The sequence below is a fragment of the Limulus polyphemus genome, unplaced genomic scaffold (genome assembly GCF_000517525.1).
Source record: "Limulus polyphemus unplaced genomic scaffold, Limulus_polyphemus-2.1.2 Scaffold155, whole genome shotgun sequence".
NCBI classification, from domain to species: Eukaryota; Metazoa; Arthropoda; class Merostomata; order Xiphosura; family Limulidae; genus Limulus; species Limulus polyphemus.
The window spans coordinates 531076-554643 of record NW_013665765.1 but is presented as its reverse complement, the minus strand read 5'-3'; the positions used below and the strand labels follow the sequence as shown (position 1 = coordinate 554643).

Genomic DNA, 23568 nt, shown 5'->3' with positions numbered 1-23568 from the left:
CAAAGGTCATTTCTTGTTAAGCGTAGAACTGCAGCTGTGCTCTCCCGGTGTGGATATCGAAACCCAATTTTTAGCGTTATAATCTGAGCCACTGGGTGGGCTAGATAACTACAACTGGGTAATAAAAACTGAGTAACTGTATAAATTGTCTGTTACTCGTGACTATGATTTTTTTTTTATCTATCAAACAGTGTGACGGCTAATTATAACTACAAATGATAGGCAAAGAGAAACAAATTGTATTCTCTGTTTATCGAGACAGTTCACTATTTATTGTCTATACACATATGACCCATGACTGATCTGACAGCCTCTGTTCTCTGTAGCTGTAAGTTCTACCTGACCTGAATACATCAGTTCAAACATGTAAACATATAACCTGGAAGTTCAATATTACACTCTCTATTTATCGAACAACTCGGATCTAAAGATTAGCCTTATGTAGAAAGGTAAGAAAATGCAATACTTATTGAAAGGACTAAAAATAGTTTACAGGTATTTTATGATAATTCAAACATTTAGAAGAATACTTTAAAACCGAAATCAGTTAACTTAAGGTTTATTGATTTCGGCGTTAACTTGTTATTAAATAGCCAGCCTACTCAATTTGCCCCTGATGAAGAATGGTCCACCTTTTGAAAGTGCTCGTGTTATAGGGTTTAGTTTTTTTTTGTCTTCATCGATTTTTTTAGTATACGTATTTTCACAGCACCATGAACTCCCACTCTGATGTTTCAACCGCTTATAAACGGACGTTAATTTCAATGACTGGGTTCTTGAATTCTTCAAAGCATTATCATTTTGGACAAAAAGCTACTTGTTTTTACTTTGTGTTGATTTGAAAAATAAATTCATCTGTAATAAAAAACAACTTTAAATCTCGGTAATTATAATACATAGCAATTATGTAATTCATTAATACTAATACTCCAGTAAAACTAACATTAAACTGATAGTTGCTATTAATTTTATCTAGATGGTTAATCTAGTACTTTAACATTCAATACCTTAACTTCAGTACTTTTTGTTAGCTAATTCAAATTTCAGTACTTCATCAATGCTTTGCCTGCTTATATAAATTTCATGTTAACTAACTTGTTCGCTACCTCAAATTTCAAGATTTTATCAGTGTTTTGCCTGCTTGTTTAAATTTCATGTTAAGTATCTTGTTAGGTACCTCAAAATTCAATAAGCATTTATAATCGTAATGTGATCCAGTTTATAATTGTTATTCTATGCACTATTTATTATCATATTTATTATAAATACCTATGTATAATGCAAATAAGAATATAATCACTTAATAATATTGAAAATAAAAATGAATTAGCTCTTTATAGTCAGTATAGTTTGCACATTTTATTACATTTACAACGGTTTGCACGTTGCCTAAGACTGCAATACCTTATTGTTACATTAATGTTATGATGTAGGCCTAACATAAATCAACAAAACGAGTTTAATCTAGCTTTGTTAATATTAAACATAAGAAATTTTTATATAGTTATAATTGATTAGTAGGCTTAATATTGATGCTTTATTCACGGTAGAAAATTTAAAAGCATGAATAAATGTTTAGCATAAATAATTGAAAGAAGTTTAAGACATTAACAAACCTTACATTAGTGCTTAATTTTAAGCTTAGTAAGTGCTAAGTATGTCAACATAATAAGGTGTCGTAATCTATAATTGTAATTATGTTTCTTATTGTTTTTATTTTATTTAATTGTTATCATTTATCATATTAATTATCATATTTGCTTGCCAACAGTACCGATAATAATAATATAAGCATTTATTACATTCGTCAATAACGTTTTCATTTTATATTCCGTTTACAAAGATTTGTAGATCGAACAATTTTTCACTGGTGCAAAAACTATTTGTGAAAAGCTGTCCTAATTTTAAAATGATAGAACAGAGGGAAGGCAGATAGGCAATAGCACCCACCACCAACTATTGGTTTACTTTTGTCTGACCGAAAAATGAAATTTGACGGATCTATCTTGTAGTTCACCGACTAGGCCAAGCTCGGTCCAGATTTTAGTGTTGAATAATGATTGAAATGTTAAACGTTTTTCAGTGCTAAACACGAACTGTATATTTACGTTTAACACACCTTATTAAATAGTGGAAATATATCTAAATATTGTTAATTCCGATTTTTCTTCTACTTTTTTGACGATTAGATTTTAAAGTTGTTATTATTATGATGGTGTTGTTTAATTGTCTTCACTACCAAGTACTCACTCTATTTAGACGACCTTAAAATCATAGCATTTATGGATGTTTAAATTTCGAAATGTTGAATCATGATTTGACACGTAAATTTCTTACGTTCTGAATATTCATTTTGTTCATACTTTAAATGATCGAGTTTCGAGCGCTGATTTTAAGCAAGAGGAGTCTGATTTGTGTTCACAATGAAAGAAGAATTAGGTCATGAACGGGACTTTAGTAAGAACAGAATGCAGGCTATGTTAACAAAACAAATAGATTGGCTAAAATTTTGTATTCTAGTGTTACCTAATTATTTATTTAATATAATATAGTGAAGAAATGTTATCACTAATAGTCTATAAAAAGTAAGGTTTGATTTTTGTGAGTGTGCAAACGCTTTTTTGTGTTTTATTATCACTCAGATTACCGATTTGTTTTTATTTCATTCCCTACCAGTAGGAGCTCATATATCATAGTGGGTAATTTTATTTTTTACAGGACCCAGTGTAAAGAGCTGACACAAAAATTAAGTGAAATTACTAATTTTCTATGTGAAATAAATAAGAGAATCCAGCAGTAATTAATTAGTGAGATTAATTGCAATATTCACGATATTTGTGTCTGAGTCTTTATTTAGCTGGTATGTTTTTAGGAATCCTGTAACCAAGAAAGTCTGGAACTCACAGGCAATTTTACGCAGAAATATTTCAGAAAAATGTGTTTAAAAAGCCAATCCCTATTCCCCCGGTAATTCTAGGATTAAATGTCTAAACAAATATTTCTTTAATTATTCAAAATGTAATCTGTCAGGAAAGTGTTAATGATAGCTTATGCGACTTATTTTGTAACAGAATATTTTACGTGTATCTTATCAGGAAATGAAGGTTAAAATATGTCTATAATATTTTAACAGTCTCAGCATTTTATAGCAAAAGTTGTTGGATGTTTTAGCTAAAATTAAGAACCCAATTATTTGATAATGCCATTATCATTTTATAATATTATATACAAACATAATACGCTGTATTGTATAAAAACTTCCTAAAGTGGAAAAAAAGACTTAGCATTTCATTATGTATAGGTGATTGGCAACTTAATTTGTGAAACCAGTTCTGTAAAATAAGGAAAAATTAACGTTATAGTAGAATATCTATAACAAAGTACAGAACAAAACGCTAGAAAACTAAAGTAATAAGGACAATTAGTATTATATTCATAGAATTTAGTTTCGATCCCTGAAGTATTTTAATAAATAAAGCCAAAGCTCTATCACATCTCAATTGAAAAAAAGAAAAACTCAGAAACAGTTGAGGTAAATGTAACGTTCAAATTGTAATACACCTGAAATAAATCCGATGGGCAAGCTACTAACTTAATGGTACTAAAATGGCTTAGTTTAATCGCGTAGTTTTAATTAAAAACTATATTAATTCATCTGTTAAGTACCCTTAATCATTAAGACTTTGACCTTTTGTTTGTTCAACCAAACTACTGTGATAAAAAGTTTTATATGGATTCAGAAATTTAAACTGAAATATGATTGAAATCAGGTCTACAGACCTAAACTTCACCTTTCAATGAATCCAGTGAGGAAAATGGTATAACTTAAAAATTATACTTGTATAAATATTTATAGAAGTGTAGAAAACAAGATACAAAAATAATTAATTTAAAGCCCACTCAATTACAAAAACAAACATCACAGAACTTAAGATTTATATTCACATGTCTATATAGATAAAATATATAGATTCACAGATAAGTTAGAATAATATTCTATTTTGTTGCAGGTCCAAACATTTTGTTGCCCGCTTTTGCAACTCCCCGACTGGGAGTACCATATCTGCCACCAGAATGCCTTTCTTCGTACTATCCGAGCTGGCGGTGCAGTCCGGGAAGTGGCTTCACGCTAAAAGCTACACCAAGATTGGAATCTGCCCTACCATTCTTTCCCTTTTTGGCTCCGCATCTCCATTCTTACGCCAGTCAAGATATATCATCAAATGGTATGTTTAATTTTTAATGTGTTTGGCATTGAATAAGATTTCAAATCATACTAGCATTTCTCTTTAGAAACATGCTCTGAAAAGAGATTTCAACTAAAACAAGGAAAGATTCAAAGTATTTTATCTTTCGCTCATTTGGGCTGTATTGCGGGATAGTTTGAAAACAAATTTTCTTATCAGTGAGAATAAAAATTACCAAGCTTCATTGAAAATAAATTATTAGTTTTAAGGGGATAATTATTTTTATAACGAGCTCAACTCTAGACACGGAAATAATAATAATATTTCCAAAGATAGGGAGTTTGGGGATAAACTCCACATTCAAGTGTGATTCATGATTCTCAAAAGTATTATGATTGCCGAATCTACTGGTATTCCAATAAAATTCACATTCACTCAGTCAGACACATCTGTTTTCTTCTGTGGAGTAAAGTAAACACCAGCTACTCTTATTTAATCGAGGAACGAAGAGGAGTGGGGAGGGCATCTTTTCGTGAATGGCCTCTTTACAACAGATATCTAATTAGCTCTGCGTAGCTATTGAATTAAAAGAACTGAGGACTGAAACGTTGCAATCATTATCTGATGTGATCACCTTGTCTGGACATCTAAACGATAGACTACATTAATGAACTTGGTTTACAATAAGCAGACCTCATATGAAGTATAAATGTACATGTAGCCCTGAAATGACCCTCTGGTTAAGAAAGGACAAATAGAAACTACATTTAATATATGATTTGCTTAGGTACCTCTAAGATGGATAGACATAGAAAGTTTTCGTTTTACATATTGATAAGAGAAAAGAGAGAAATAATTATAATTTTTGTATTACAAAAACGACAGTAAAGATGGCGTTGGTTCTAAACTTCTTCATCAATCATTGAAACTATTTTAGATCTGCGACGTGGGAAATAAAACGTTTCTTTCTTGCATACTCAATACCACAAAACAATCATTTCATCTGTAATTTATACTTTAAAAAAGACCATCTTCTTAGTAAAACGCGACAGTCATTTCTCTGCTCTAGAATAAATAGAAATATGTTAAGAATTACAAAGCTATTCAGAAAAGAACATTTTATATGTATATTACACTATAACAAACTTAGAACGTAAACGGATCCATGGATTAATTTTCAATCTCAAGTCAGAGTAATTTCAAGTAGAAAAAAATCATTCTTTACAGTATTATGACAAATATCAAGTCATAAGTTGTCATCTTGATCTATCTACAGTAATATATATATATATATATATGTGTGTGAGTTTTAGAGTCTAAAGATTACTGTGATTCAAAGTTATTAAACCTTTACTGACAAACTTCGTTAAAATCTATATGTGTTAAATTTAGTAAACATTTATAAACGCATAGTATCCTACTTGAAAAAGTGTTGGCTTTTATTTTCAACCCGAAAAAACTTTATTTAAACAAGTATTCACATTGAAATAATCAAGTGTAACAAATTGAACCATACACCGAAGAGACGTGTTTTATGTTAATATTGTATAAACATGCAGTAATTAATAAACAAATCATGGTTTGATCTTGATGTGGAGAGAGATCTGGTTTAGACTAATATCTGAAAATGTTTAATACAACTTAATCAAAACGACTTAGTTACAGATTAACATGAATAAATTATTTTAAGCCATAAATGTAAAAGATCAGTAGAATATTCAAAAGGAATGACCTAAACCTTACTCCATAGGTCTACTTCAGTTAGGCATATAAAAAACGTTTTGCAGTACGTCAGTAAAAAAAAAGAAGAATGAATTGAAACTTATATATATTATATATCTAAGTATTAATATATAACAATTTAAACAAAACTACAGAGGGTTGAGTACGTTATATTAAAACGACTTTGGAGACTCACCACGTTGTTACAGTTCATGTTGCCACATCCGGTCATGCCACAATCTGCATCTTGATGATAATAAAGCGGAGTAGTTTTAATTGCAAAGTCTCCGCCGTAAGACTGTCATGTCGAAAATGTCTAAAATACACCACTTCTTCCTGAAACCTTCCATAATCTGTCTAATATGTATTGATTATGTTACATACGTCAGATGGATAGCTTTTACTACTGATCCCTGTGTTAGTAAATTCTCACCTTTTACAATACACCTTATTTTGTTTCTCACTCCTGGTTTACGAAATGTTGCAAGTCTCTTTCTGGATAGTCCTGGTGTCCCAAGTTAATCCATATTCTTCTGTTTTCCAATGTCATTAAGTGCAAGGGATATCGTTGTCTTAGTAATTCTAAATTCCATATCTGAACATATTGTTGTGATCTGATCATATGAATATTTTGAGTCTGAGATGGCTGCTACATACCCTTCCCAAAAGGGAGCAGTTTTCAGTGGCATCACACACTACCTATGAAACGCTAAGCATTGCCAATAAATAGTTCTGATACATGGCGTTTCACCGTGACTTTATATCGACTGTGGCTGACACGTGAAATAAATAAAATCATTTTAATATAACGTACTGAATTTTCTGTATGACTTAGACCTTAGCTTATGTATAGATATTTAGTTAAGTTGTTCAAATAGAATGATTTAGACACTATTTATATCTTTTTATGCATTTCTCACATTCACGCTCTGAAATTGTCTGTTTTACGAAATGCCTCCACATTATTTAATAGCTTTGTAACGAGTTGCGTTTAATGTCAGAACAAACCTATCCAATAAATTGAGTTTCTCTTTAAAATACAAATGTTTGGCTAGAGTGGACCTTATTCTCAGCAATGGCAAAAACACAAGAATATTTATGTAATTAATCATACCAGAACGGCTCATAAACCATTCTACAGACATATACTAAAGCTTATGCATTGGAGGCTTATTACTTAAGATCTAAAAACAAAGCTCAATTCAATACTTATTCAAAAATAAGAAAAATATAGCGAAGTTAAAAGTTATTACACAGATGTAGAACAATTTCACAATATGGATGCAACAAATAAATGTGTAAGAACTCAAAAAGGCTGATTTTTAACCTTAAAGTGTATATGAACTTAGTCAAAAGGGTTGCTTTTCGTCAGTTTTTATAGAATCCTAGTCAAAAGGACCGATTTTAACGTTACAATGTATAGGACTTACTTCAAAAGGACTGTTGTTACCCTTACAGTTTATAGTACTTAAATCAAAAGGACTTATTTTAACCCTACAGCTTATAGAACATGAATTAAAAGAACTATTTTTACCATTACAGTTTATAGGACTTACATCAAAAAGACTGTTTTTAAACTTACAGTTTACAGAACTTAAATCAAAACTACTAAGTTTCATCATACTGTTTATAGCAATTAATAAGAAGAACGGTGAGTTTTACACTAGATTTTATAAACATTGGGGTCTGTTAAATATACTTAAACTTTGAACAAAAGAACTTAATAAGACTTTACATATCAAATAATAAGTTAGTATCTCAGTATGGAATTGATTTTGAATAAAACGGATTAATTTCTAGTAAATTAATCAAGAGAACTTATTTTGACCTTAAACTTAGAATATTTGACTTAAATTGACATTCATTACAACTGTGTAACTTTTAATCAAACGTATCAAATATTTTAATCCTACAGTCTGATTTAGTACTTATTTGGTTAAGGAATGTATGCATCCCCAGTCAACAGAACAGATTTTGAAATTTATTCCTGGATAGGTCCAATCTAGGTTTATATCTAGAGGCGTTCTAAAACTTACAATATGTGGCAATGTTGCATGAGCTATTATTTTGTGGATAATCAGAATTAATAGTATTTCAGTTTGTTTTATAAGTTCAATTTTGATTCACGGTTTGAAAACAGAGCCTTAGAGTCCAAAATTATTGCACGTTTGGTTCACGTTTGATACAGTATGTAGAGTTATGTGATCAACCTGAGCAACACCTTATACTAAATGTGGACAAAACTACGTCAGACACCCAGTGTCGGAGTATAGTCATACCAGATTTAGAAATATTGACCAAATGAAGAAATACTAGCCAGCAGTACCCTCCACTTACATGACTACTCTTAAACAATTAGCAAAATTGACTGTCACAGTTATAATACCACCGATAGCTGAAAGTACGGAGAGTGTACAGCCGCATATAGCGACTCGAACGTTGGTTGCATCTTCCAATCTGCAACCCGTTACACTAATCCTTGGGTCACATTCGGCCCACATTTTGAAAAAAATGTGTGTTTTTAATCAGTTTATGCTCATGTTAGCAATTACCATATCCAACCAACACTGCTTTTATTTGTGTTAAGTGTTAACTTTTGTTATATTTGAATTGTATTATTTATTTTGATTCCACACGGTGGACAAAGTGCAGATAGCCCATTGTGTAGCTTTACATTAAGAAAAGAGCAACATCATAATTTACTTTCAAACTAATATCAGGAAAGGCTTTAGGAAAGTTGCGTATCTGTCATAATAAAATATAACACAATAACTTTGAAGAACCCTTATGAATGTACACATCAATAACTTTAAATGTATATAAATTAGTCTTTCAGTAAATTTAGATTTATATGTATATATTTTTAGAAGTTTTATATAAATGTGGTTTTATCCCTATCAACAAATAAACACGAGTCCAGTATCTAACTTTAAATGTTTTATAAATTTCCCTCTTTTTCTCGTCTTTCTTTACATAAAACCCAGGCAACTACTTTCTGCCATGTTTGATGTCGAACTTCTACAGTTCTTGATATCACCAAGATTCTGTTGATGCTATAATGTGATCTCTCCACAGTGCATTGAAGCAGTAAATATAGAGTTATCTGAACATGTGGTGAGCTCGTATCCCGACAGCCAGATTATCCGAAATATATTGCCCAATATGTGGTTGAACTGTATCTCTTTCTTTGTTAGAACATCTGTCATTTCTGCCTTGCAGTCGAGTGAAGGTATTGCTCGTTTCAGCCTCCAGGCTCTAGGAAAAAAAGAGTAGCGAGCGCTACGAGTAATTTTCCACGGGGAAGTGTTTCTTGCTGGTCGTCTGGCGAGTTCCCACGCTCCATCACTTGCCAGTGTCCGTAGCAGGCCTAACACACACAGACAGCACCTTTGGTAGCAGCCAATGGATATTGACACAAGTGTGGGCCGAAAGACCAAAAAAGATCTCTTCGCTCTGTCTGCTAAGCTCGTTTATTGTTCTAATCAAGCACTGCCTGAGGTGCTGAAAGTGATTTTCTCTGCTCCAACCAAAACAAGGAGGTACAAGAAGCACTTGTAAATGGTGTCTAGCATTGTTATGTATAAAGCATGCGTTATATTGCACAACGTCGTCTTACATCATTTACAAATCACTCTAGATCACGGTTAGATGAACTTGAATGAAAGCCATAGAAATAACACTGCGAATAAAGAATTTAAGCACCAAATGCAGGAAGAATCATCCTTGTATTACGAAAAACGTTAATACACCATACTAGCACCTAATTAGGTTGTTTTTTTTCTTGTCTTTATGTGTGCTGTAAACATCTAAGTTTTTCTTTCGTTTAGGATCATTAGTATACCATATTACAAATTCCTAGTAATATTAAAGACATTGTTATTCAAGAGTATTTCACTATCACTAAAATTCATCATCGTCATCACTTCGCAGGTATTTTGGTTGGAAAACATAAGATAAGGATGCAAAGTATTATAAGGTGATCAGTGTGTTTTAGGTGGAAAACATAAGATAAGGATGCAAAGTATTATAAGGTGATCAGTGTGTTTTGGGTGGAAAACATAAGATAAGGATGCAAAGTATTATAAGGTGATCAGTGTGTTTTGGGTGGAAAACATAAGATGTAAGGTATTATAAGGTGAGCAGGTGTTTTGGTGGAAAACATAAGATGTAAGGTATTATAAAGTGAGCAGGTATTTTGAGTGGAAAACATAAGATGTAAGGTATTATAAAGTGAGCAGGTATTTTGGGTGGAAAACATAAGATGTAAGGTATTATAAGGTGAGCAGGTATTTTGGGTGGAAAACATAAGATGTAAGGTATTATAAAGTGAGCAGGTATTTTGGGTGGAAAACATAAGATGCAAGGTATTATAAGGTGAGCAGGTATTTTGGGTGGAAAACATAAGATGTAAGGTATTATAAGGTGAGCAGGTATTTTGGGTGGAAAACATAAGATGTAAGGTATTATAAGGTGATCAGTGTGTTTTGGGTGGAAAACATAAGATAAGGATGCAAAGTATTATAAGGTGATCAGTGTGTTTTGGGTGGAAAACATAAGATGTAAGGTATTATAAGGTGAGCAGGTATTTTGGGTGGAAAACATAAGATGTAAGGTATTATAAAGTGAGCAGGTATTTTGGGTGGAAAAACATAGATGCAAGGTATTATAAGGTGAAGTATAAATCACAAAGATATCGAAACTACTTGTTTATGAGGGGGCCGTTAAGAGTTACGTCATTACGTTGCTCACTCCTTATTCGTCCTTAGCTTAGCATAGCCTTAAAAACCGTAACTACGATCAGTTTCCAAATGAGATTACAGAATTGAACGGATTAAAATGAACGAAATATATTTTCTCTCATCTCGCATTTCATGAAACTGTAACCTTATATGATTTCTAACTCCTACAATTTTAATAAACTAGCGACATCATAATAAAGCAGAACTCCCGAAATCTTATTGTTTCTTGTCTGTATGATCGCAATATCATCACGTTATCTGTTGTTGAATGGATTACAGTGACAGTTTCTTTGTTTTTAGACGATTTAGCTACTAAATCCGATCTTACACGTTTCACAGAAAAATATAGCGATTGATATGCATGTATACTACACATATTTATTAATGTCTTAAGTTTTTAAATAGTTACCACAATTAAACATCCACGCTTTCTATACAAATTGATGTAACAATTTCAAAAGTACTCAAACACCAAGGATTAGTTAAGCCTTTTTTTTTTCATTGTCGCTGTGAGGATCAAACGAAAAGAAAATAAGGCTTTGCAATGTGAAATAATCTCCCAAATTATGATGCCATATTTTAGCGAGCTCTACAATCTCTTGTTTGTGCGCAAGTTGGAAAAGCATTTAGGAAACGACTGATTTTGGAGCATTTCGTCCTTTTTAATAAGTCACTTCTTAGTTTGCTCAGTTACGTTATTATCCAGTAAAGACGAATTCCATTGTCTTTTCATAAATTATTTACAACGGCTAGATCTAATATGTAAAATTTATCAAGTTCAAAGTTTTATTCCAGTTATTCAAGTGGCACCAATTTAGTTCGCTTTTTCTGTGTATTTGTGTAAATATATATACAAAGGTTGATCTACATCCCCCACACCTACATTCAAACTAAATTGAAAACCCATGAAACTTCGAAGTTGTTGAATGCGGCAATATCTTCATCTTCTATATATCACATATTATTTTGTAATGGTGTATACGAAGAGAGGTGCGGTAGAACGTCAGTGTTGACATGGGATTGATGGATGAACGAGGATTATACCGTAATAATTATTTTCCCGGCAGAGCGAGTCTTTACTGACGTACGTGGAAATCTACATCGCATACATTTATATATGTACATATGCATTGCAGGCTTAGACTTATCACCTCCTCTTCTCTGACAATTCTATCTTCATCCAAGTACATTGACTGCTGGAGAAAGAATCCGTATGATCCGGATAGTTCAGATCTGTGTAATTGCTAATAGGCGCTAGACCCTGGGTTGTCGCCATACGTGGCGGGCCCCAAATTAAGTCCGCCGCGAGATGGGCGCTCCACGTGTGTAGATATGCTCTACACATAAGAGTCGGAGCCTATATGGCTCTATTGCCGATAATAACGCAGACAGTGTTTGCTCACAATTGATCTCGGACTAATCACCCCTGACTACCCTGTTTAATACCATAAATCACCACCCAAGACGTAATTATATTTCACAGGAATGCAGTATACAGCCTGTTGATCCAAGTCAACCGCAGTTATCCATCCGCTAGAAACCCGTGCTTTAATACTCTACAAATTTACCGTGTCTTGAGCCTCCTCGTGGACATAAGTAGAATAAAAAGGAAGGCGCCACCCTGGCGACAGCCCCTCGCTGGACGACGGAAGCTTCGTTTAAAATGATCACATAACAGTAAGTAGAGTGGGCGCAGTTCATAGCACGTCGCTTATGTTTTAAGCAAAAATGAAATAATTCATAAAACAATTGTACAAGAGTTCCTGGTTCTCCAAAGTACAAAATTATTGATAAGTGAAAATATTAGGCTTCACTTACTTCATAATTGTGGGGGGTAACTGTTGTAAGTTTGAGAGAAAAAATATGTCTACACCGGAATTATTTATTTATGAACTATGAATCAGTACAAGTTATAGACCTATACTTAGAGCACACGCAGAAATAGACAGATATTTATGATTTTACTTTAACCACACACACAGTTAAAACATATATATATATTTAACTAATAAGTGAGAGAGTATCTTAACTTTGTTTAGTATTACTAATGATACTATATTACGAAAAAGGTAAAATTCGTTAGGGATACTTACACGTCTTTATTTTTATAAGCTAACTTTTAAGTTTATAGTTTTCTTCGCACATGTTACTAATATGCAGATTAAGTCTTTTATAACTGATCTCCTTATCTGCAATTCAAGGTAATACTTTTATTATATTAAAGAAGGGGAAAAAAAGGGAAAACATGGACCTGGTTGCAGAAAAACATTTAACTAACAATATTACTACAAAACAACGAATTGTGGCACTTTTTTTGCTTCAGTTGTATTTGTTGCATATAAAGAAACATTGCAACAAAATAATTAACACCAAAATGTAACAGGTTATCCATACCTTGTTATGGGTGTAGTTAAGACACTTAGTTTCACTATTAGTGCTGCTTTTTTATTTGCTAGTAATAAAAGCTCTAATTACATAAACTAGTGTTGATTTCTTCCTGCAAGACTACAGTTTCTAGGATACACCATGAAAATTAATTGCTGCTTTATTCCTGCAAATATACAGTTTCTAGGATATACCATGAAAATTAGTTGTTGCTTTCTTCCTGCAAGTATACAGTTTCTAGGACACACCATGAAAATTAATTGTTGCTTTCTTCCTGCAAGTATACAGTTTCCAGGATACACCATGAAAATTAATTGTTGCTTTCTTTCTGCAAGTATGCAGTTTCTAGGATATACCATGAAAATTAATTTTTGCTTTCTTTCTGCAAGTATACAATTTCTAGGATACACCATGAAAATTAATTGTTGTTTTCTTTCTGCAAGTATGCAGTTTCTAGGATATACCATGAAAATTAATTGTTGCTTTCTTTCTGCAAGTATACAGTTTCTAGAATATAACATGAAAATTCATTGTTGCTTTCTTCCTGCAAGTATACAGTTTCTAGAATACAACATGAAAAATTAATAATTTTCAGTTTAATGAAGATGTAGCGTTTTTGTTTTTTGTTTATCTCCAATCATCATGTGTGCAAAATAGCAAATAAAAATCCACCCGGTGACCTAGAGGTAAGTCTGATGACTTATAATTCTGAAATATGATGTTTGATCCATGCTATGAACTCAGTGCAAATAACCCTTGTGTATCTTTGCACTAAAACAAAAAAATAAAAATAAATTTAGATCAAGTACCTATTGCCCTATATGTCCTGACGAATGATTAAAGCCTACATTTAAAATATAAAACTCAACACAAATTAAACATTTGAACGTTTCAGAAAAAAAGAAAAAGTGGGACTTTAAAGTTTTCCTAAACGATGACTCCTGTTCTATAGTGGACTAGTGTCTCCAAACAATCGAGTCCTATCCTGAAAAAAATAGAGATATGAAAGTTTAGTTAAAACAGCCAATTGAACAGGAGATTTTTAAGTGACTTTCATACAGTCAGTATGATGAAAATAAATTGCTGAATATTCTTAAATTTTTGGAATTCTGTGCGACAGCTGACAGAAAGGGTCAGGCACATTTTTTCTTTTATGTTGTTATATATACGTAAGACCCATACATATAACTATAACGCCTTTAATACATGTAATTATATTTAAATTGTAACGTTTCTTGTTCTTTGTACTTATATTTAGCTTCTGAGGTCCATGTGTCTATAGTGCTTACAGTTTTTGTACTTATATTTGACTTAGAAAGTTTATGTGGCTCTAACGCTTTCTTTTGTAATTTACGTACGTCGCTTCTAATGCCTGTAATTTAACCTGTAAGGCCAGTGTGTCCTCAGCGTTTCTTATTATTTGTAATTATATTTGCCTTTTAAGGTCAATACATTTTAGAGTTTTTAATGTAAGTTTGTAAGAAACACATGTATATAACACTTCTAATGCTTGTAATTATAATTCCTCTAAAGTCTGTGTGTCTAGAGCTTAAACGTTGTAATTATATTTCAAAAAAAATTATTTGTAAAATCCATGTGTTTCTAGCGCTTCTAATGTTATAATTATATTTAATTTGTATAATATATATGTCTCTAGAAGTTCTGGTGTTATATTTATATTTAATTTGTGAGGCGCTCATGTATCTAGCGCTTTTAATGCTGTAATTCTATTTAATTTGGAAGGTCTTTGCTCTTTAGTGCTTCTAATGTTGTAATTATATTTAATTTGTGAGGTCGCGGTATCTCTAGCAATTCTAATGATGTATATATATTTGATTTGTAAGGTCTATGCCTCTCTATCCCTTCTTATGTTGTAATTATATTTTATTTGTAAAATGCATGTTTCTCTAATGCTTCTAATATGAACATATATTTAGTGTTTAATATCCTTATAATCATATTTAGTTGTCAAGTCTCAATGTTGGTGGACTTTGAAAGTTGAATATAATTTCAAGCATTAGAAGCATCAGAAATACGAGGCCTTGTTTAGTGATTTGTTTCTTGTAAATACAAAGTTACACAATGGGCTAACTTTGCTGGGCCCACGGCATAAATCGAAGCCCGATTTTTATCGTCATCAGCCTTCAGACTTACAGCTGAGCCACGTGGAGGGCACGCGAGGACCTAACAAGCTAAATTTAATTACAATTATTGAATCAGTTCATAAAACGATTTTTAATGCGTTACATAATTGTTGACATATAATTCGAGGACATTATGATTGTCGTTATCACCTTGCATCGTCGATTTCTCCCATTTGACAAAGGTAGATGAAAGAAACGCTTATTTAGAAACATCTAAAAAGTCATAGGAAAACATCGACAACCAGTTTTACTTCGCCACAAAATGCACGAGAGATAGTAGAAAGGTTCTTAAATCAAGAATATAAGTTACTTTCAGTAAAAGAAACAGGGTTTTTACTTTCAAAATATAAACGATAAATTCTTCTCTGATAAAGGGTATCCCAGATTTCGCTGTTGTCGTTTCTTAAAAAACAAACAAACTAACTAACTAAAATCCTGCAGCTTACCGCCACACCCTGGTAGAACTTAAAATTGAATACCGTGAATCATTCTTTATATCTTAATAACTTTAAGCTATAAACGTTTATTGAATATCATGGCGGTCTTCCATTCTACATTACACACGTGCCACGTAATTAAGTGTTATGCGTTCGTTAATCACATCATCTAGTGTCACATAACGGTAAAAATCGTTTATTTGTATGTTTTAGCGCAAAGCTACACACACAAAAAAGAACATCTGTTTTCTGTCCACAGCGGGGAATCGAACAAAGTATTTTAGATTTGTAAATCCGTAAAATTACAACTAACTCGCTAGGGTAGTTTTGATCTTTTTATATAACATTCCAGTCATAGTTGAAACTTCTTACCCCATAAAAGGTCGAACTATTTAGTTTGTATAACCCATAATGGTGAACACCACAGTCAAGTAAGGAATGCTTGAAGTACTAAGCTTTAAGCTAACGTATTTAAAAGACTACAGATTTTCATTGATTAATCGTAAACGTATTTAATATAATGATTAATAATCTTAGTTGCGTGATTTTTGATTTATCGTGCCTTAAACGTTACATATGAATGTAAATACTTATGAATTTTAATTAAATTATATACATGCATCACAACAGAACTAAACTTCGTACTGATAGAAAGACTCTTATGAGTTTGATAGCATGCGAATAAAATGGCAATTATGATTATATACCTACAATAACTAAAGCCTGGAGATATTTTCATTACTTCTGTTACCATCGATCTAAAGATGTAAGTGCTTAAGATGTTAGGTAAATGGTGCCAGTATTTAAGCCACACAGATTGAGAAAGCAGCCTCTATCTTTTGTAGCTGTCATGAATAAGTGCTCGCTTTTATTATGGCTATAGGTTAGCAATAAAAATCAGAATGTTATTATCACGTGTATTTTACAGTTTTTCAGTTATTTTTGTGCGATACTTATATAGGTACTTTCCGCATTTCGCGTACAGGTTATACGTATTATAATGCACAAGCGAATACGGCAAAGAGGATAAAAAACATTTATTCGTTGTATGGTCAAAATACTACCCTGTCTTAAAAATATCAGTTTATGTAAGGAAAACAAACTTTGTATGGTCAAAATACTACCCTATCTTAAAACATTAGTTAATGTAAGGAAAACAAACTTTGTATGGTCAAAATACTACCCTATCTTAAAACATTAGTTTATGTAAGGAAAACAAACTTTGTATGGTCAAAATACTACCCTATCTTAAAACATTAGTTCATGTAAGGAAAACAAACTTTGTATGGTCAAAATACTGCCCTCTTTTAAAATATTAGTTTATGTACGGACAACAAACTTTGTATGGTCAAAATACTGCCCTCTCTTAAAATATTAGTTTATGTATGGACAACAAACTTTGTATGGTCAAAATACTGCCCTCTCTTAAAATATTAGTTTATGTAAAGAAAACAAACTTTGTATGGTCAAAATACTGCCCTCTCTTAAAATATTAGTTTATGTAAGGAAAACAAACTTTGTATAGTCAAAATACTATCCTCTCTTAAAATATTAGTTTACGTAATGAAAACGAACTTTGTATGGTCAATATACTGCCCTCTCTTAAACTATTAGTTTATATAAGTAAAACTAACCTTCCTGCGTCTAAAAGTTACAAGACAGTGGGGAATACCCCCCTCTCCCTGATTTCTACCCGTCTCAGCTTCCCGTGAAGTTTGTGTTGCTAATACTATGTTATTATATCCGTATTTCTTACTAGAACTTAATGATTTCATTGGTCTAGACTTCCAAAATTTCACTCAACACAAAAGAAAGTAAATTGTTAGTCGCTTTTATGTTGAGTCACAGGGCTTCAGGCGAGTCCACATGTAAATAAACACCGGATTTGTGCCCAGTTTTCATTTTGTAAATCAAATATTCATACTTTTTTCACATGGTTCTGATAAAAAAATTGGGACAAACTGAACATCGAAGCCAAACATCGTGTCTCTTTAAAAAAATCAGAAGTAATAGAACTAAATATTAGACGCATATACACACATATATATGTGTGTGTGTGTAAAAAATATATACCCAAGCACACATATAAGTTTAAAATTTAAAAAGTTGGAATAACTATTCCAAAACCTTTATACGTATTCTTCGCCCTTATTATAAAGATAGTAAAGGCCTAATTTCAGTACACACACACACACACACATATATATATGCATAAAGCTGTAGATATTTTTCCGTTTTTTAAAGTTTTAAAACGACCATTTGAAATTGTTTCAATTCATATTATTTTCAGTCGAGTATAAGTATGTATATAATGACTTATGCTCTAAGCATATTTGCACTGTATAATTTAAGGAACGTCCAAAAGCCAAAAAAATAATAATAATACTGCAAAAATAAACAAAAAATTACAATTTGGTTCAGATTTATTAAATGTAAAACCTTATTCTAATGATTTTTTCTTTCTAAACTTTAGATTTGTAATAAGACGCACGAATGTATTTCAAGATAGTTCTTAGGATTGTAGGCAGCTGGTACGTTCTGCCATTTTCTGATCAAACAGAAGGTACAATATGATGGCGCATTGTGTCAGGGAAAATCATTCCAACTTTCGACGCCATCATTCATTAGAAGAAAAAAAACCATTCGTTTGTAATTAAAAAACAAATATATAGATCATTGCTCAAATACCATTGCTTATCATACCAAAGACATAAAAAATAGACATCTCTTAAAAGTAGGAGATTTATTTCTCGATTACTTATAATCATTAGCCAAGTGCAAGTTAAAAGGCTTAATGAGACAGTTGCTTGTTTGTATGTGGAACTTCAGAACTACGGGCCCAGAAAAGCCAAACTGGGTAGAATTTTAGTCTTTTTTAAATGTAATGACAGTAATGAAAGCGTGGTGCTCTATATGAGGTTTAATTACTCGTTTGAGATTCTTGAGTTGCTCATAACGTTCCTTATCAGTTGAGAAAAGTGTTGGAACTACCTTGCATATATAACTAAGTTTGATTTAATGAACAGTTTAATAAAATTTGTGTGTCTCCCGGTGGACCAGTGGTAAATTTGCTCACAATGCTAAGGTCCAGGGTTCGATTCTCTGCGACAGGCACAGTAGATATACCAAATGTGTCTTTGTGCTAAAACAAACGATAAAATTAATGGAATCATCTTGCCATTTGACCCCTGACGATCTCTATTACCGTTTGCTTTACTTCTACACGAGGAGTTTGATTGCAGGTGCAAATACGAAACTGTTATAAAATATAAATTGACGATTTTACGCCTGCAAGCAAAAGGCACAGAACATTATAAGGAAAGTTGACAGTGCCAGGGTTAGTTTGGTTTGTTTTGAATTTCGCGCAAAGCTACACGAGGGTTATCTGCGCTAGCCGTCCCTAAGTTAGCAGTGTAAGATTAGAGGGAAGACAGCTAGTCATCACCACCCACCGCCAACTCTTGGGCTACTCTGTTACCAACGAATAGTGGGATTGATCGTCACATTATAATGCCCCTACGGCTGAAAGGACGAGCATGTTTGTTGTGACGGGGATTCGAACCCGCGACCCTCAGATTGCGAGTCGAGCGCCCTAACCAGTGCCAGGGAAATTGTAAAAGTAATCAAGAATCTTGTCATAATGAACGAGTAGCTCTGTCTATTCGTCTACAATCAGTCTGAAGTAATGACAATAGCTACAGTATTTAATGAGGTAGTGTTAGAAAGATGATTTTTACTTTATTTGTCACCAAAACTTAAATCTCCAAAATTTTGTCCGGTTTGCTTGTAGCACCAGCTTCAAACCGCCGTGTAATAATCTTAGCCTACATGTGGAAGTGCCGGTTTCAAGTCGTCGTGTTATACGCTTAACTCCCATGTTCAAATGCCTATTTCTAACCGCTGTGTGACACGCCTAGCCCTCCTGTTGTATTTCCGGTTTCAAACCCCCCGCGATATAGTCTTAGACCCTCTTGTTTATAGGATAAGTATGATTTTCTAGTCTTCGTAAACAGCAACAAAAAAGACAACAAATAATTGCATTTATAAGTCAACTAGAAGTTATCGAATCAGTAATTAAGAATGTCATTTTAAACTAATATTATGAAAAATTATTATAATGAACTCATTAATGTTCATTTTTCAAATATAAAAAACACAGGTTTCAGAAATAATGTATATGTCATTTGTTGTAAATAAAAATATAATTGAAAATTATAATATTTCAACTATAACAAGGCAAAAATATGTTTTTAAATATTTCAATCATCAAACTCTCCGCTCTTACCTCACTGGGTTTGCGGTAAGTTTACGGAGTCACGATGCTAAAATCCGGGATTCGATTCCCCGCGATGGATAAAGTGCAGATAGTCCATTTCGAAGTTCTACGCTAGACAACAGTAACAACTCCCTCGATTCCTTGTTATGCAAGCCAAGCATATAATGATTTATCATGCGATCTGAAATTCAAATGTTTGGTCATTCATCCTACGCTTGTAAATGAACATTTGATATACGTGGCTTCAGAGCTTTACACTTCAAAATTAAGGACGGCTAACGCACATAGTCTCGAATAAGATTTCAGCGAAATTCATCATACAGTTTCTGTTATTTCAGTACTGTATGGAAAATAGGCAAGAAAAGCAAGGGTAGTTCAGCACCATTGCTGCATGCTTAAAATAAGAGTGTTAATGCCCAGAGGTGTTCTCGACAAATAGTTTGAATTAACTATTTCCTGGACTTTATTTCATGTGTCGGGTGTCACTCGAGGGAAAGTTTCGTGCATCACATACATGCTTGATGCGAATGAAGTCAGATAAGTAAGTGTGCTGGCCACTGCATTTGGTAACCCACTCTTTTTCAGGGGACGAATTGACCAGTTTAGTATGGTAGAGTTTGGCGCTATGGTACATTAGGCTAAAGTAGGGGTCTATTACTACAGTAAGTACTAAGAAGTACAAAGTACAAAGACTCGTAGGATGTAATAATGTGTAGCATTCACAGTTGCAGGATGTAGAGATCGATACATCCACCAAGGCCCACTCTTGCCCATCATCGCCATATGGGTCACGTCCTTGTATGAAAATGGAATTCGAGCTGATTCCAGATTCTCTCCAAACAAGAAGTGCGATTTATCGGTAAAAAAGAATACTGCTCCACTGGACTTGCTCTTTTTATCTTTGAATGGAAGTTTTTATGTACCTTTCTGAGAGGCACATGCAGTTCAGTGGGTATCTGGCATTTAGACTGGCCTTTTGAAAGCTGTTTCTAATGTTTTGTACGTTTACACGACGTCCAGTTGCCGCTGTAAATATCTGACTTAGGTTTGGAACAGACACTTACAATTGCAACAACCTAGAATCGAAAGCTAGCTCCCATCGGCTTATATCGAGTACAATGGTTTGCCAGGTCCAGGTATTCTTGCAAATTTCTAACTGATTTAAAAGCGGTTTCACATATGTTTCTGTGACAGGTCGGTTTTCATTCGTCCTATGGTACTCCATAGAGTGAAAGTCCAGATACCTTTTTCAATGTCTAGCCATAGTTCAGGAACAAGTTAAAACAGTTTTAAACACCGCGATTCTCTTCAAAGTGGTAATTAACCCATTGACTGTTGATTCGCCATGTAGGGTACGGTCCGCCTCCGGCAGTTGAATGCGACTGTGCCGTATACGGTGTACGGCTTGCAAAAATTTCGCGCGCGTTTAGAACAGCCGCAGTCAGTGGGTTAGGGCGAGGTCGTCTAGCACAAATGTATATTTGGCACTGAATGACTAATCAATTGCATTTAAGATCATCATGCCTGATTTACATGGAAGAGAGCTGGATTCGGTGATTAACATTATTTCACAAGACGGGTTTCACCATAGCTATAATATTGTAAAATTAAATTATCCTTTAACTGTTTTGTGCAGTTTATTTCAAACTGAATGATGTGACGCACCCGTATCTATTCGCACTGTAATTTCCACAAAGTTTCACAATACTGTTTGATTGCAAAGTGCGCGTTCGTCTGAAGAAGTCCACAATATAAACTCGGTTTGTTTATTTAAATCGAAATGAAATGACACCGCATCGTGATTGTTATTCTTCTTTATTTTTTATGCGTTATACTACTAATGTGTATGTTAATGTCAGTTGCTTTCGATAATATAAAGAGTTTTCTGTGAGAAAAGACTGCCAGAAACGTCTTCCTTTATTTGCACAGACTGATTTAAAGCAGGTATTGCTTTTAGGTATGCTGAACGGTGCAAAACCTAACAAGTTAATTACACTATATTACAAAACCTTGATAATCCACCTTCCTATAAGTCGTTTTCTGTTTTTCTGGTAGAAGGTTTTATAATATTTTTGAATAATTCATTCTGGGCAGATCCTCAAAATCAGTTTTTGTGTCTCCAAATGTTTTCGGTTTTATATATATATATTATACAAACTTATGTAATTTATATAGTCAATACTGGCATAAGTTGGGTGAATCAATGGCAGAATCGGTTGCTAATGTATTGTATGTACAGATAAACAAATGTAATAAGCTCCAGTTCCTTACTGTATAGACGGGTAATCGGAACAAGTAGTACAAAGCGTGTCCCAAAGGAATCGACGTCAGATCTCGTTGGTCAGTAACATAATGAGTACTGACAGATGGCCAGAAGTTGTATACACCACTGACCATTGTGAAACTGATGCTTGAAGGTGAAAGTATGCACTAAGGTTTTTTCTGTGTAATGGAGAGTACATTACTAGATTACTTATTATATTATTACACACATAATACACAGATGGTGAACAAGAAATTAAAGTGTTGTTTCTTATTTGTTATAATTGTTACAGTAATTTAAATATAGCTACTTAGACTTCAGATGCTAAAACTTCGGTAGATTTCACAAAGTACATTCTCGAAACTTCGAGTTCGTTTGTGAACCGACACGCTTTTTGTGCATATTACAGGAAAAAACAATTCATAAAGTAGATAACTTATAAGCGCAAATATCGATATAGCATAAACACGATTATATATATATAAAAAAATAGAAACCTTGTAGCAGCGTAAATTTCGAAATCGATTACCACGTGCGTGTGGTCTATTTCAATTTGAAACGATCCCTTTTAGATAGTGTCTTGATATTCGTCATTTTACTATAAACGATTCTGGTAATGTTTCTGGAACTTCTATAAGTTGACTTTTCCTTTTATTGATTTACTATTTTCCTTGCTAACACCAAAGTGATACTCATAACCCAAAGTGCTTATGTTCGTTAACTCATAAACAAACATTGGTTGCGTGCGACCGAGGTCCTTATACTGTTATAGGCCGTACACAAGAAACCAATTTAATTCATTTCACCTTTACAACAAAACGTACAGCTTGACAGACCTATATAAAACATTAACAACGCGGATTAGTCTTTTATAGCTTGACCTAGCCACTCTCATAATAAAGCGAGTGAAAAACGCTGCTGTACGATATTGATTTTTAATGGTTCGTCACGTTATCTATTCTGTCCTGCTTTTGTTCTAAATATCGTTTCATTTGGTCGGCAAGTAACATTTAGTCAAATATTAAATAGACAGATTGATTGACAAAAAAAAAATCTAGCTGTGTACAGCTAACCATTTCAGGTATTACAACATTAAGTAATCTTCATGGTTTTAACAATACTATACTATAACATTAGATATTGTTATAATACTGTTATTTTTAAAAACAAAAACTAAGCATAACCTTTAATATTAAATGCTATTAATTGTAAAGGAATTGATAATGTTGTAATCCGCATGAATGAACTTGTAAAAAAAACTAACTGAATGTCATCATGAAATTGACTTTATATAATTTATACGAGGGATTTTAGCTTACTGTGAAATAGGAACTATTTAAATCGAACTTATAAATAAAACCTTATTTGATATTGCGTACGAATGCTTATTGCACCCATAGCGTTAAGTTTTTTTA

The 23568-nt window shown here is 33.0% G+C and overlaps 1 protein-coding gene across 2 annotated transcripts in view; it reads left to right on the top strand.

Annotated features, from left to right (window-relative positions):
* LOC106476413 (zinc finger protein Gfi-1b-like) overlaps positions 1-23568 on the top strand; it is an 88740-nt gene that overhangs the window by 51500 nt on the left and 13672 nt on the right. For both annotated transcript variants that reach the window (XM_022381299.1, XM_013937078.2), the window contains exon 2: positions 4011-4226. Coding sequence is in view for 1 of the 2 variants with exons in the window: in XM_013937078.2 (XP_013792532.1) it covers positions 4011-4226 (216 nt within the window). In the remaining variant the exon portion in view is untranslated. The remainder of the gene's footprint in view (positions 1-4010; positions 4227-23568) is intronic.